Source organism: Hippocampus zosterae, chromosome 20 (assembly GCF_025434085.1).
Source record: "Hippocampus zosterae strain Florida chromosome 20, ASM2543408v3, whole genome shotgun sequence".
In the NCBI taxonomy this organism is placed as follows: domain Eukaryota; kingdom Metazoa; phylum Chordata; class Actinopteri; order Syngnathiformes; family Syngnathidae; genus Hippocampus; species Hippocampus zosterae.
Genome location: NC_067470.1, coordinates 3,985,497 through 3,999,934, shown reverse-complemented (window position 1 = coordinate 3,999,934; position 14,438 = coordinate 3,985,497). Strand labels below are relative to the sequence as shown.

General features: G+C 43.3%; 2 protein-coding genes across 3 annotated transcripts in view; one reads left to right on the top strand and one right to left on the bottom strand.

The window, feature by feature from the left end:
- Positions 1-929: 929 nt before the first annotated feature.
- Positions 930-11,676, bottom strand: zcchc2 (zinc finger, CCHC domain containing 2). Of its 2 annotated transcripts, XM_052054171.1 has the most exons (14): positions 10,725-11,676; positions 9,495-9,615; positions 9,188-9,258; positions 8,040-8,111; positions 7,572-7,672; positions 7,297-7,400; positions 6,658-6,720; positions 6,325-6,379; positions 6,102-6,225; positions 5,917-5,978; positions 5,662-5,732; positions 5,339-5,467; positions 3,561-5,129; positions 930-2,955 (listed from the first exon to the last, which is right to left on the bottom strand). In XM_052054171.1, exons 1-14 carry the CDS (start codon positions 11,502-11,504, stop codon positions 2,894-2,896), a joined length of 3,384 nt encoding a protein of 1,127 aa, XP_051910131.1. In that variant the 5' UTR covers positions 11,505-11,676; the 3' UTR covers positions 930-2,893. The 2 variants fall into 2 exon arrangements, with proteins under 2 accessions (XP_051910131.1, XP_051910132.1); XM_052054172.1 differs by lacking the exon at positions 6,658-6,720.
- Positions 11,677-13,181: 1,505 nt separating this feature from the next.
- si:dkey-225n22.4 (collagen alpha-1(XXI) chain) overlaps positions 13,182-14,438 on the top strand; it is a 35,627-nt gene continuing 34,370 nt past the window's right edge. The window contains exon 1 of the mRNA XM_052054200.1: positions 13,182-13,311. The gene's annotated coding sequence lies outside the window, so the exon portion shown is untranslated. The remainder of the gene's footprint in view (positions 13,312-14,438) is intronic.

The window sequence follows — 14,438 nt, the reverse complement described above, 5'->3', positions numbered from 1 at the left end:
ATGGCCGTTTTTTCGACTAAAAACACCTTACTATACATGGTCGTTTTTTTCGGCTAAAAACGCCTTACTATACATGGTCGTTTTTTTCGGCTCAAAACGCCCTACTATACATGGTCGTTTTTTGGGGGGCTAAAAACGCCTTACTATACATGGTCGTTTTTTTTGGCTAAAAATGCCTTACTATACATGGCCGTTTTTTCGACTAAAAACACCTTACTATACATGGTCGTTTTTTTCGGCTAAAAACGCCTTACTATACATGGTCGTTTTTTTCGGCTAAAAACGCCTTACTATACATGGTCGTTTTTTTTTCGGCTAAAAACGCCTTACTATACATGGTCGTTTTTTTCGGCCTAAAAAAAGCCTTACTATACATGTTCATTTTTGGGGGGGCTAAAAATGCCTTACTATACATGGTCGTTTTTTTCGGCTAAAAACGCCTTACTATACATGGTCGTTGTTTTCGGCTAAAAATGCCTTACTATACATGGCCGTTTTTTTCGGCTAAAAACGCCTTACTATACATGGTCGTTTTTTTGGCTAAAAATGCCTTACTATACATGGTCGTTTTTTTTTTCGGCTAAAAACGCCTTACTATACATGGTTGGTTTTTTTCGTCAAAAAACGCCTGATTATATATGGTCGTTTTTTTCTGCTAAAAATGCTTACTATACATGGCCGTTTCTTTCGGCCAAAAACGGCTTACTATGTATACATGGTTTATTTTGTTTTCGGCCAAAAACCATTTTAGTAAGGCTATGTGCGTGACAATCAAAGCCCTACCTGGAGTCGAACACCAGGCCGCTCTACTGGTGTCTTTTCAGTGGTTTCATTGGAACATTGACAAACTGAAAAAAATAGCGAAACTTTTGTTGAACAGTGAGGAAATAAAACACATTAAATGGAGCACGATTCTGATATTGATGGCATTTTTTTCTCCATTTATTGCTTTTAATTGAAATTAAAACATTTTGCATAAAATCCAAATTCTGCTCTAGAAATATCTGGCCTTCCAGTATCAAAGAGTACAGTAAACATTTCAACTGGGCGGGGCATAAGAGCGACCCCGAGGAAGTGAACAGTTTTTTTTGTTGTTGTTTAAACATCACTGAGGTCAACACAAGACTTAAGTTTAAGCCCCGCCCCCTCCTGCACAGTATATTTACACAGTACTTCCCTCTTCACAAGTTTGACTGGTTGACGCCGTCGATGCTTGTGATACAGTCTATCAAATTTGGAAGGGAGCCATTTCTCTGAAGCAGCGTGGAACAGAAGTAAACTGCAGAAAATGTATCCTGACAACAGTGTTATCCCAACTAATCAACCATTAAGTGATACACCTTAGCGTGTCAAGAAATGTACATGCATAGTTCTTAATTGCGACGGCAAGCAGCTCAAATGAACACAACGGACGTGGAGAGAGAACTCAGCGGAGGATATTTTGTTACCAAACTGGTATGGAAAGCGGCTTGTGCATTTACCGCATATCCCCAAAATAAACCGCGGTTTTAGTGTGCCCTGCTACTTGAGCACTGAATTGTGAAAACAAAGGATACTAATAGTACCTTAAACTGGGTTTTAAAGCTACAGTGGACTGCGGTTTTCATTAAGTGTCTCTAATCTTCTTGACCGAAAATTTCAGCCCAGACTTGTTGGGATGAGACAATATTTGGCTTGCAATTCTTGTGCCTGCTTGATTATCAATCATGTAGTTGATAGAAATTGACATTTTGGAATGGGTGATGCCCAAAACAAACAAGTGAGTGCCACAAATCCAAAGCACAACACTTGAATTTTTTTTATTATTATAGAGGATGAAATTAACCAATTTATCCATCCATGAAATGCATTCATTATTGTGAACGAATTGAATCATAACAAGTCTGACCTGATTGACATTGCATCCACAGACCTTTTGACCCATTGCAAGAATGTTTTAGATCATGACCGCGCAAGAAAAACAACTTACGTGGCCGTAAACAAGACCAACAAGACCCCCCCTTACCCGCCATTATGAGGGTAAGTTTTTCAGAGAATAACGGGGTAAGACCGAAAACAAAACACTATAAACAAACAAAAACAACAAATCATAAATACGTGAATGCCACATCGTGAATATGCGAGGGTTCACTGTACTTACTGGAATGAGTCAGAACTCATTTTCTTATTATGGTTTTGTAGTGCACAATGGGGGGGGGGGGGGCATTTGGAAAAAAGCGGGGAACAAAAAAACAAAACTCAAATTCAAAGCAGCAATTACCTTCAAATGCCCACAATCTTATTGAGTGGCAAAACAAGCATTGGATTCACACATCTCACATCAGCTTCCTTAAATGTGACATACATTCAAAAACTTACAGTGAGGTCAAAACACTATTTTCTTAACAATTACATTTTTGATTATTGTTTTTATCTGGAAAAAAAATCTGTGAAACAAATTAAACATTCCAAAAAAACAGTAATGTTGACAAAGCATAAATACTACAGTTTAGAAGCAGAATAACTTGTGTTTGTTTGTTGTTTAGGCTTATCTTCACTTTAAAAAGTAAAATATCTCTAAAAGCGCCCTAAAAGAAATAACAAAATTGTCATAATAATAATCAAGTAACAATAAGTTAAATGTTCTCCAACCCTCAGTGCAAAAAACATCCAAAATTAACTGAAAGGGGAGGAACTCATGTGCACAAGACATTGAAATTATTTCATGTCAACATCGTTTAGGCACAAATACTTTTTTTTCGTCGGTTTTGTCCGCTGAGCCCTTAGAAGGGAACGCTGCCTGTGACAAGGCTCGGGTTTCATTTTTTTGTTGTTGTTGTTGCTCTTTCGGAGCGCACGGAAGCATCAGGAAGAAGGGCGGGATCAGCGTTAGCGTGAGAACAGCTCCACTTGTTCAATCAGTGCCATCGAGTGTCTCCGCAACGTGTGAAGCTGCATACTTTAGCCGGAAGCCACCTGGCGTGAGAACACAAGCGTTCAAGGCGATCACAAACAGAATATGCAGAAAGACAAACAAAAAAAAAAAATGATCGCATTTTTGTAACGTCAAAGGATTTAATGCTACACTGCCTTGTAATGAGAACAGACACTGCCTGTTGGGTCATTTGCTGAAAAACTCACCTATTCGCCTTTTTTGTACTCGTCAAGCAATGGGCCATTTGGTGCCATAGGAGCTTGTTTTTGACAAAATATGTCCCTTTCCACCATGTTGTGGCATCTATAGGTAATTATAGTACAGTCTAATTTTTTTTAAAGATTTCTCTATTTGTAATTTACAATGTCCCACTAGTGGGCTATTTTTAGTACAGAACCATGGGCTACTCATGTTGAACTTGTGCTAACTAGTACCTGCTGGTATTGTTTAAAAAAAAAAAAAAAACAATGCACAGAGCAAAATTGCATTGGGTTGCAGTGTCCTTTTTGTCTTGCTTCCTCCCTCCACTGCTGTGTGTAACTGCTCACCCCTCCGCTCTCTGCAAGCAGTCAATAATATTGCGCCCTGCTTCCAAGTCTCATTATCAGCTAATACTGGAATCAGACAGTAGGAGCGCTTATTTTACCTTGTTGCGTGGAGTCGATGGAGGGCTGGTTGCACTCCTGAGCATAGTGTCCACTCACGCCGCAGTTACAACACGACACGCTCCCGTTCTTCTTATTGAGCCCGCCGGCACCCAGTGAAGCAGCCTGAAGCATCCCCAGAGGATTTGGGTAGACATGTTGGTAAATGCGTTGGAACGACGCGCCTGGCGTCATCTGCTGCTGGAGGTTGTAGCTGGCGGCGGCGGCCGCCGCTACCACCTGCGTGCTCAGCATGTGCGATGGCACGTCTGTATGGCTGTGAGGGTGCGAGTGCAGGTGGCCGTAGGCCGAATGGTGGCCGGGGGGCGGGGCGCTTAGGTAGAATGGAGGGAGGGTGGCGGCCCCGTTGGCCTGATGGGTTGGCTGGCCCTGGGTGAGGTAGCTGTTGATGCACAGGCTCGTGAGCTGGAAGAGAGGGGGCGGGACACTGAAGACCTGCCGCACCGCTGCTGCCATTTGGTGGTTGGGGAAAAACAGTGGCGCTTGGCAGCCGCTCATGCTGTTGCCGCTACCTCGACTGCCGCAGTTGTTGTGGCAGCCGCAAGTCCCGCAGCCCATCAGATGCTGTTGTTGTTGCGGCGGCGGCGGCGGTGGTGGTGGTGGCAGCGGCGCTGGCGGCTGTGGGGGCACTTGTTGCTGCTGACTTTGCTGAAGCGCGATAGGATTGTCACAGCCACTTCCACAGGAAGCACTGGCGTTGCTATAAGATAGACAGTCACTGAGCGCCGTGCTGTGAGCAAGTGCTGGGCTGGGGCTGGGGGCGGGCCCCGGGGTGTGCGTGGGTACGTCCGCAGGCGCGCCTGCTTGCACGTGTCCGGGAGATGCTACAAGTCCGATAGCTGCAGGGGCACCTCCAGGTTGCAAGGCGTAGGGGGATGGCAGAGCAGATGGTAAGCTTAAACCAGGGTGCTTGGCATGCGCAGCCTCTCCGAGAGGGAGCGACCGCGTCAGGCCTGAACTGAGAGTGGCCGGGTCCGTGCAGGGCAGAGAGGAAGGGTACAGGGCGAGGCCGGAAGCCGCGGCCCCCGCAGGTCGCACCGGGGCTTGCTGTGCGGACTGCGAGGCAACAGGAGTAGAAGTGCTTCCTGACGAGCCGTCGTGACCACCTTGGTTATGTGGCAAAGCTGTTTTGAACCTCTGGACCAGAGGCTGCAAACCAGGTTGGAAGCCCATCGATGAAACACCAAACGCTACGTCCCTTTTATCCGGTTCTCCTTGGCTCTGCATCACCGGAAGCACCGTAGGCATCGACATCAGCAGAGGACCAGAGGTTGGCTTCCCATCCGCGAGAATGCTGGGAAGCGGAGGCCCCGTCAGCGGAGGGTCACTGGCGCCGTTTGGGAGCACGTCAGGCAGAGGGTGCATGAAAGAAAGGGGGGGAAACGGTAAGCTGTTCTCGGGGCCAGTCAAGTCCATTTGGGGTGCGTGGATGTTAGGGGGCAAAGGGTGGACAGACATGGCGCTTCCCACAGCACTTGGATCACTTTGATGAGTGAAGAACATGCCGGGGCCTGGTACTTTGTAGGAGTCATCAGAGTGGCTGTCGGTATCTGTGGAAAGAAAATAAAAACTAAACATTTGCACAACGGTCTTCAAACCACAACATCGATGCTTAATGATGATTTCAACTATTTAAAAGCAAATTTGGTCACACGGTTTTGTTCACATCATCACAGTCATACAAAGGCTGTTTCAGAATCTGAAACAATCGGAATCTTTTTTTACACAAGAAAATTCACTTTTTGTTTTGTTTTGCTACCTTTATTGTTATCCTCGTCACTATCCAGAGTCTCTGCTCCTCTGTGCTGAGGACTTGATGGAGAACTGTAGCTCTCTGATGACGTTTCACCAAACGTGTCCAGTCCGTAGCCGGCGACAGCCACCAAGCCTGCGTTGAACACAATGGCAACAGGCGATTCTTCAAAGAACATGCAGTATGTTCGTGGTGTGTGCGGTAAACGTTGCACACTTGATCCACAAAGAAAAGTGAAGAGAAAACACAACCAGAAAATGGACAAGTCTATTCTGGAGAAAGAAAAAAAAAAAAAAACAGTTTCCAGGCATGACAACACAAACACCCACCTTTCTTCTGAGGCAAATGAGTTGGTGGCAGATTCCCATTGGTCACATATGAAGATCCCTTTTGCGTGCCTCTGTCAACAAAGAAATATCGGGATGGAACAGGCAGACTAGCTGACTGCATGAACTATAAATCTTGACATAAGTTTCAAACTCATTGGGTTAATTTTACTTTCTATACTGTGCATAACGACTTGGCTCGTCATTAAAAAATAATAATAATAATTATTGAGTGTTTGCAGATTATCAGTAATTTACCTGTCCGTGGGCATGACTCTGCTTTTAGTCTTGGCTCCTGCGTGGCTTCGCTTCTCTGTGTCCTGAAGGAGGAAGGCAGTAAAACTTAAACCTGACTGTTTTTGTTTTGTCAGGTTCTGATCAGGTTCTTTAGGAAATCCTTATTGAGACCCCCCAAAAAAAGATTTAAGACGATGATTGTCCACCTGTTCAGGTTCCGGCATGCTTCTCGGGATGAAGCCTCTCTTCCTCCTTTCTGAAGGACCACTGAGCTCGGCGACATGAGGTCCCCTCCGACTATCTCCCTGAGGGCCTTTGGCACTAGACAGACTAAAGAGAGAAGTCTTCCGATAGGAATCAATTCAATCTGTAGGAGCTTTTGTTTGAAACCGATTTCCCCCCTTCACAACACAAGATCTCCTTACTTACCTTTGACTCTTGGGTCCGTGCTTTTTCTTGTGCCCCTGACTGTATGAGTCTATACCTATGAAAGTAAAAGAAATAAAAATCCAACTCGAGATTGTTCAATTTGTATTGTTCCCCGTTATTGTCAAACACACAAACGGCAGCACATCATGATGTAGTGAGAATGCATATATCTTTGAAACAACAATTACATTTTGCCAAAGTCAGGAAAGCTTTATTTTGTCGGGCCTCATTAATCGACTGTGCGAGGCATTTTTATCGTTACTTAATTCTTCTCTTGCAACCCAAACTTTTCTTGGAGCCATAAGAGCAGTTTTTTAAATGATGAGCTCTCACCTTCGTCCTGACTAGAGGCGTCAGAGCAATCACCTTGTAAGTTTTTCCCCAGCTGACAATTGCCTAGATAGAAAAACAACATGGAAATTGCACTGCGTTGCTCTACAATGACATACGTCGTTCTTACAGTCACAGTTAAGACCTCATCTGACAGGATGTGGGCATAAATCAAAATACCCAACACGGAATATCGAAATTTACACTGTTATGTTTTTAACATTCTGATGTGCATGTCAGTTTCCAAATTTTATAGGTGCACATAAATATACACGTGGCTAATGTGCGATTTACTTGTGTATGATTACTGGAAAAAGCCGGGACTCTTAGTGTCAATTTGACTTTTATGCTACGAATGATTTTGTTTCCTCGCTGCTGAAAAACAAATATCTCAGCACTACATCAGTAAATAGGAGGTGTTTTCTTGCGTTAAACTACTTCCTGGAAGCCAACTGTAAAACGAGCCTTTTTGTGTTCTTTTCACTTCATTGTGACGTATCAGGTCGCTTGATCCATGGCTCGTGTTATTGTCACCTGTGTCTCAAGGCAGTGAGTCACTCAGCTAGTTGCATCAAGAGTTATGGTGACTGGTTGTTTTTGGTGACTTGACTGATGCTTTTACTTGAATGATTGTCTACTTACAACGGCAACTTGACGGTTTTGTAGAGTAAGCGGATTCACAATTGAAGAACATGCACACCTTCCTGGTCTGCCTGAAAATTGGAGGAGCAGCAAGGAACTTTTCCCTGGAGATAGGGGAACAAGGAAAATTTGAGGGAGGGGGGGCGTTCTACTGTAGCTGAAGAACAAAATGTCATAAAAACGCCTTCAAAATTAATTTTCGAGGTTTTCCCAGTTTCACTCAATTCAACGAGCAGTCGCGTTTGGGTGTTTGTGTGCCAGCGTGCATAATGTACCTGAGGCTTTTCTCGTTCTCTCTGCTCTCATAGTGGTGCCCCTGGCTCAAAAGTCTCAGGAGGCTCTTCTCAAAAGACTCCGTGCATTGATCTTTAGGAAGCTGCGGAGAGAAGGTGTACAACATTCAACGTGGAAAATGAATAACCGGCAGGGAATAAAGCAACAAGATTTGTAAACAAAAACAAACGCAGCGTCGGGGCTTGCAAAATGTTAATGACGCTCAACTGGAAATAGCGACATGACGAGTGGCTGCTATCTTTGTGGAATTGTCTGAAAAGCATAGAATTAGCAGTGCAAACACCTCTGACGAATACGTTCACAAAAAAACAACCAAAAAACTATTACTTAAGTACATGACATACTCTAGTGCCCACAATGCACAATGCACAAAACTCATCACGGTAGGTTTGCACCGCTACTACAATTGTGGCACTTTGTGCATGGATAAGCCATTAAAATGAGCTTACCTTGAAAAGGAAATTTTCCAGTTCCAAATGGGTTTTGGTCACCTTACTTGAGGAGGAGTCTGACCACTTCACCTGAAACGGTTAAAAAATGTTTTTTTTAAATGAGAAAAAAAAGGCGAGAGTCACGATGTGCTGTTACATTAAGAATGGGGCTTCAAAAAAACAAACTAGAAACAATTTCAGTGATGTGTTTCAATGGTGCGACTCAGTCGAATCTCATGGAAAATGACTCAACATTGAGCTTTGGATGTCGCACCAAGAAGGCTGTTTGCTTGTAAGAGCCATCTGTTGCTACAGATTTGAATTCAAGTACTTGGCACTCCCAGTTAAGATTGCATTAAAATATATCATATCCATGTGTTTTCTAAGTACATTACCAGTTTTTAACAAAAAAAAAGTGAGGGCTACGTCACCCACAGTTTATACAAATCAGTTACAAGTAGTTTTATAGCCTTATTTGGCTACCGCAACACCGGGAGCTATAGCTGTGCTGAACACGGCAAACGTTAAGGTCACTGAGGTGGAGGCTCAAAGAATACACCAAGAACAAGCAAAACTGTTCCATGACGGTTTGATATGAGCATACTACAGTGAATATGTGCTTCGAAAGGTGTCTGGGATCATTTTTGAGCATGTGGCAGAGCCCCAAGTGGGTCATTTTGCAAAGCATGTACAGTCCCCCAAAAATATCATAATAAAAAAAAATAATAATTACATCATGAACACCAAAACAACTGAGCATGGACTGGGTATTTAAAGTCAGTTACCGATAATTTATCAACTTGATATCGTCTTATGTACAGTATTTCAAAAGTTTCTTTTTCTGTGAAAGAGCGGGCATGTTGCCCTTTAAGGAAGGGAGCACTGTGTGCCAAAGAGTCAAGTGACATCGGTTGGATGACTGATAGAACGCCTTTGCTAGTCAACAACAAAAATTGTGCAAAGAAAGAGCACGCTAGAATTGATGTCAGCGTTCTCAGCAAGGTTGAAATAGTCTTTTCTTTAACCAAATTCTACATGTACTGGTACATTCTTTTTCCTATGGAGCCTTTTTCAATATTGACGGTATTGCTCACACAAAGATACTTGTTGCTCGACTTGCTGCATTGAATAGAGTCGAGTGGAAAGTTTTCGGCTCAATTACTCACCTCAAAGTTGTATTCCTTGTCTATTTTGGTCTGAGAGATACACTTGAGCACAATTGCCTCTATATGCACAGCTGGGGGAAAAAAAAAGAAGACATTGATACAAAACTGTCGTGACAGAATTGTATTTTCATTTGTTTAGTGGCTGTCACAACACAACAGTAACAAAATAAAAGACTTGAGAAACATGCTATGTTATTTTTCAAGCTTGTTGACATGCTCTTCAAAATTTGTGGCAGCCATCCAGTTTCGCCGCCGTTCCTTAATGCAGAAAATTCATGGTATGTTATCTACTTGTGTTTATACTAACCTTCTCTTTGTATCGCCCTACGTCGAGAGCGTCGGCTCTGGCAAGGAGCGTGCGAGTCTGCACATTCTCCCAAACCCAAAGATGACGAGGGCAGATAGTCAACCTTCTGGCTTGGCAAATCCTGGGTTTCAACAGAGAGCGGTGGCCCCAGTTATCATTATGTATTCTTCGCATGCATTCTGTGGTGTATTTTGTGATGTATGGGCTGCAAAACATTTTAAATCCAGTCTCAGCCATTGTTTCAAAGCTTATTAGCCCCACTCGCTCGGTGAACCGCATTTGTCCTGACACAGCACAGCATTCTAAAAATGGGCACATGTATTTCATTAGGAGCACAGCATCTTTAGCACACATGGCCTCCCTCCACTCACATTAATGATGACACTAATTGAGTAAAATGAGACCTTTCAAAAGATATACTGTACAGTTGTAAGCTCATGAGTCACTTCATTAGGTATACCACCATTGTCACTGACTTTGTTTCCCAACCTTGCTGCATTAAGGTGAGTTGGAAAACAGCATCAGAAATATATACTGGACAGCAAACCAAATCCAATGGTTTCATTTTCCCAGAAGTGAAACTGTACTTTGGAGTGACTGCAGTGAGGAAATATGGCATGACAACAGCACATGCACCCTATACTGTGTTGCAGAGGTGGAGATTCAAAGTCGCTTGTGTCATGATTTGTTATTTAGGTACTTCTCGCTATATGACTGTATTAATAAGGTGATTTGATTTGCTTGAGTCTTGAAGGTTAAGTAATGAGGTTGCATGGACCAACAGGTAAACTGTCCTCAGGTGTCCTTGAGCAAGTTGCTCGTGATGCTGCATCATCAGTAGGCGAACGAGGACGACCTTTAAAAGCTCATTTTTGGCACATTGATTGTAGAAACGCGCTCTACAAGTGAAAGGCCATTCATTTGCATAACTCTGTAAGACCTGCACACGCGTAACATGACCCCCACCTGTGCTCTGATGTAAAACTGTCGCGAGTTACAAAACTTTAAGCACGCCAGCAGCAAGTTAGCCTTTAGCTGTTGCAACAGCTGTCACTTGAGAGACGTGAAAGAAAGCTCAATAAAAAGAAAAATAACGTTTAGTTTTGACCCCACCGTGCTGATGATCACATTTAAAGACAAAAACAACCTGCAGAAAATGAAACCTTAACTTAACGTTGTGAAATAAAAGTAAACAAGAGCTAACGTAGCACGACACCGTGTTCGACTTACCGTTGTTGGTGCGTTTCGATGAAGCCGTCGTCTTTCCTCTTCGATTGCCAGCTCAATTTTATCAAGCTGCGTCCGAAGCGTCTCTCGCTGGTGAAAATGAAAAGCTGGGTGTAAAGAGGCCATGCTGAAAAGCAGGGCTAACTGGTCCAAAGGTCCAGGGGAGATCTCAGTGGTCGAGACGCCGCAAGTTTGCTTGCAAGCATTCATATCCGAATGCAACGAGTGGTGCTGAGGGTCCCTGAATGAAGGAAGGGAGTAGTCGTATTTTTTGCAGAACAGGGACGGATCTACATGGCTCAGTATGCGAAAGAGTATTCCAGCGCATTCCCTGCTGTCAGATCCGAGGAGGGAGAGACACACCAGTAGCTTGGACCTCACTACCGGGTCGATCAAGTCCGTTAAAATCCCCAACTCGTGGGGAGTATTTGCGCGAAGCTCAAAGTCCCGTAAAACATGATAATCTTTGCGAGCGAGATCCTCCAAGTAGGATCCTAAAAAGCGAAGCTCCAGGGGTTGGCACATGTGCATTAGCCCGCACATGAACTCGATTCGCTTGGCAGGGTTTAGATGAAGACCGAACCATTCAAAAACAGTCTCCTTGTCCAGCCGGGCTGGATTGACACAAGCGTTGGGAGAACACTCCAGGCTGTTGGACATCGAGGTGGGGGAGAAGACCACGCTGGGGATATGCTGGCGTTCCGTCGGAGCCAATGCATCTTCCTCCGTCGTTTCGTTGCCACCTTCCTCGCCCGTTTTCATCCGCAGTTTCATCTTCGGCATTGTCAGCGATGCGAGAACGAGCCCAAAGTCAGAATGGCGGAGCAAAGCGACTACATCATTGACGTGTTTGGGCAATATAACACATCCTGAGTGGCTCTCTCGTAGTGTTGCTGTTGTTAGCTCGCCATTAAACGGGGCGGCTCCGTGGTGGAATACTATTTCCTTCTTCTATGACATCATTTCCGGTAGCGTAACCATTAGCAGTCAGCGCAATGCTGCCATCTCCCGGTGATTTTTAGTACTTCAACTGAATTGAGCAAAATTAATCGAAAGCCGTTTCAGCATCTTCAGAGGCCGCCCGGGCTGGAATTCAGGATTACTTTTATGGCATAATAGCCATGCTTCTGCCTGTTTCTCTTTCAGATAACATGCGTACTGTAAATTATGACTACAAGTGACCAGAAGGCAATGGAAAACAAGTTTCGCGTGCAAAAGTGACCGATACAGCACCAGATAGTGCCCGTGTGGCCGCCAATAACTGGATGAAGATCCAAAATGGTACAACAAGAATAGTTATTCCTTAAACATAATTCATGAAAATATGTGTGAATATGGGTGACGTCATAAAATATTCATTTTTTTCCTCATCTATCCAAAGTACATCATTTTCTCATGAACTTGTCACTGTGTGTTTGGGTAAAGCTCAGAAGTGTTGTTCAAGGAAATTTAAACCACCACTGTTGTTTTTTTCCCCTCTCATTGATGCGTGAGAACCAAAATTGTTGTCTCGATAACACAAAATATAGTTTAACAGCTGCAATGGTTGCTTCTCTATCCAACGTATTGAGTTTTCATTGAGAATGTCTCTCACTGTTCTCATTGTGATAGGCCAGTAGGAGGCACCAGTAGCTCAACGTCCTTATTACCGGTAATCTTCTGTACAAGCAAGGTGCCTCTGTTGCTCCATGTATTAAGATCAATTATATATTTTTAAAGAAAAAGATTGCATAATTACTACACGTGAGTAATGTATCCAGTCGTGACAGGTAATTTAACTTTTTTGCATTTGCAAGCTCTTTTGAATGCCTCTGAGATTGTACAATTCTGAATTTAACAAATGTGACTTCTCGTTTGCACAGATCTTGAGAATCTGTACAATGTGACGTGGTAGGAAGCCTAGTGTACTGAGACAAAACCCACACAAGTATAGCAAGAAGCATCAGAACATGCAAACTTCACACAGAAAGACCAGAATAAACAAAAAACAATTCTCACCTTTTCAACGTGCACGATGTGTTATCTCACATTTATTGTTGAGCCTTTCATTTATTGAAACTGTGTGGTTTCAGTGAAAGCACACACTCGTTTACACAGTTCCAGTTGACACAGATTGCAAATTTTTACACACGGTCCCTCCTTTTGGTGCTAAAATAGGACCCCACTGTTGAATTAGTGTGTTTAGTTAGGAATTTGTGTAGACATCCTCTTTTCATATTTATAGCTTACCTTCTTACCTTTGTAAAATATTTTCAGCACGTAGTTAACTAATGAGGCTTTCCATATCATCTTTGTGACAAAATGAACACCAAAAGATGTGTAAAACACAAACCCAAAAGCTGTGGTACATGCACATGTCGAGTGGACGTCAGCATGGGGCTCTGGCTACATTTTGTGGTGAAGGCTGCCACGATTTATAAAGGCCGGCCCTGACACTCCTACCAGTCCATGTGCCAACCAGGGAGAGGACTGTCACTACCAATTCGGGACTCCATTCTCCTCACTTTCTCATCACAGTCACTTGTGAATACTTGACGCTGCAGGTCACACACGGCCCTGTCATCACTTCTTGACTGTGCTTCCACAGAGGGTAGGCAAGCTTGTTTATTGTAATTCCTCTCACTGCTGTGTGATGTGCGGAGGGGCCCTTCATTCCGTGATTTAATTTTAGGATGTACAGAGCAAAAGGGAGTTTAAGTTATTTGCAAGCAGTGTGACAAATTAATTGATTTTGGTTGTATGCTGAGCCGATGCGAGTTTGGATAGCTTTTCATTGTTCTTTTATTTTCATGGCCTTAGTTTGGTTTGGCTGCTGGTGACCAACCATCAGGACAATGCAGGGGGAAAAAAAAGCTAAATATACCGCTCACATGAACCACTATGATTATGGGTCAGGGAGGTTCTCTGCTTTCGGCTAAAGCAGTATTAGCCCTTCCCATCACCTCTTTTGGTATTTCAAAGAAATGCAGCTGGAAAGTCTAAAATCCTCTTCCATTGTACGTATTTACGAGACGTGAAACTGTACAATCATGATTGTAAACTGTAATTAGTTTCTTTATGTAAAGTCCTTGCTCTTGTCTTTGACAGTAATGTAACTTATTTTTTTTTAACGCGTTGGAAATGAAAATTAGAATTCATGTTTATCTGCAACACTGGAAGAATTGTTTTTTTTGTGTGACCATTACATAATGGCAAATATTAGCAAATGAATTTTTGTATGATCATGTCAAGGGAGTCAAAAGAGAGACGATCCCATCTGACTTTAGCCAGAGGCAGATTGTCAGTAACATCAAGTAATTTAGTGTCTTAAGTAACTTGGAGGCTTTTGGAATCTGAAAGGAAGCCCAATCACCCAGAGTGGACCCACAAAACCACAGGGGGGACATCCAAAAGACACAAATGGCGGGGGACACTCTGAACCGGTTGCCGGCCGATCACAAGTACATCTAGGGACAATGTAGAGTGTTCAATTAACATGCCATGGATGCTTTTTGGAATTTCGTGAGGAAACCGGAGTGAGCTAAACCTAGCAAAACTGAATTATTATTTCATTGGTCAAACCAAGTGTCAACAATAGAGTTATTATCCAGTACAGAAAGATTGTCAACAATACTCCTACCGGTATCATATCGAGAACTTAAAGTGGTCTCTGGAATGGGTTGACAAAACCCCCCAAAAATAAAATTAAAAAAGGGAGTCTGCGACGTCTTTGCACAA

What these genes read in the sequence shown, in the direction of transcription:
- zcchc2 (XM_052054171.1), bottom strand. Translation starts at nt 11,504, where the DNA reads ATGCCGAAGATGAAACTGCGGATGAAAACGGGCGAGGAAGGTGGCAAC. An exon ending in TCATTTGCCTCAGAAGAAAG is followed by an intron (nt 5,468 to 5,661) that starts GTGGGTGTTTGT and finishes TGTTCAACGCAG; the next exon opens with GCTTGGTGGCTGTCGCCGGC. An exon ending in TGACGAGGATAACAATAAAG is followed by an intron (nt 5,130 to 5,338) that starts GTAGCAAAACAA and finishes TTCTTTCCACAG; the next exon opens with ATACCGACAGCCACTCTGAT.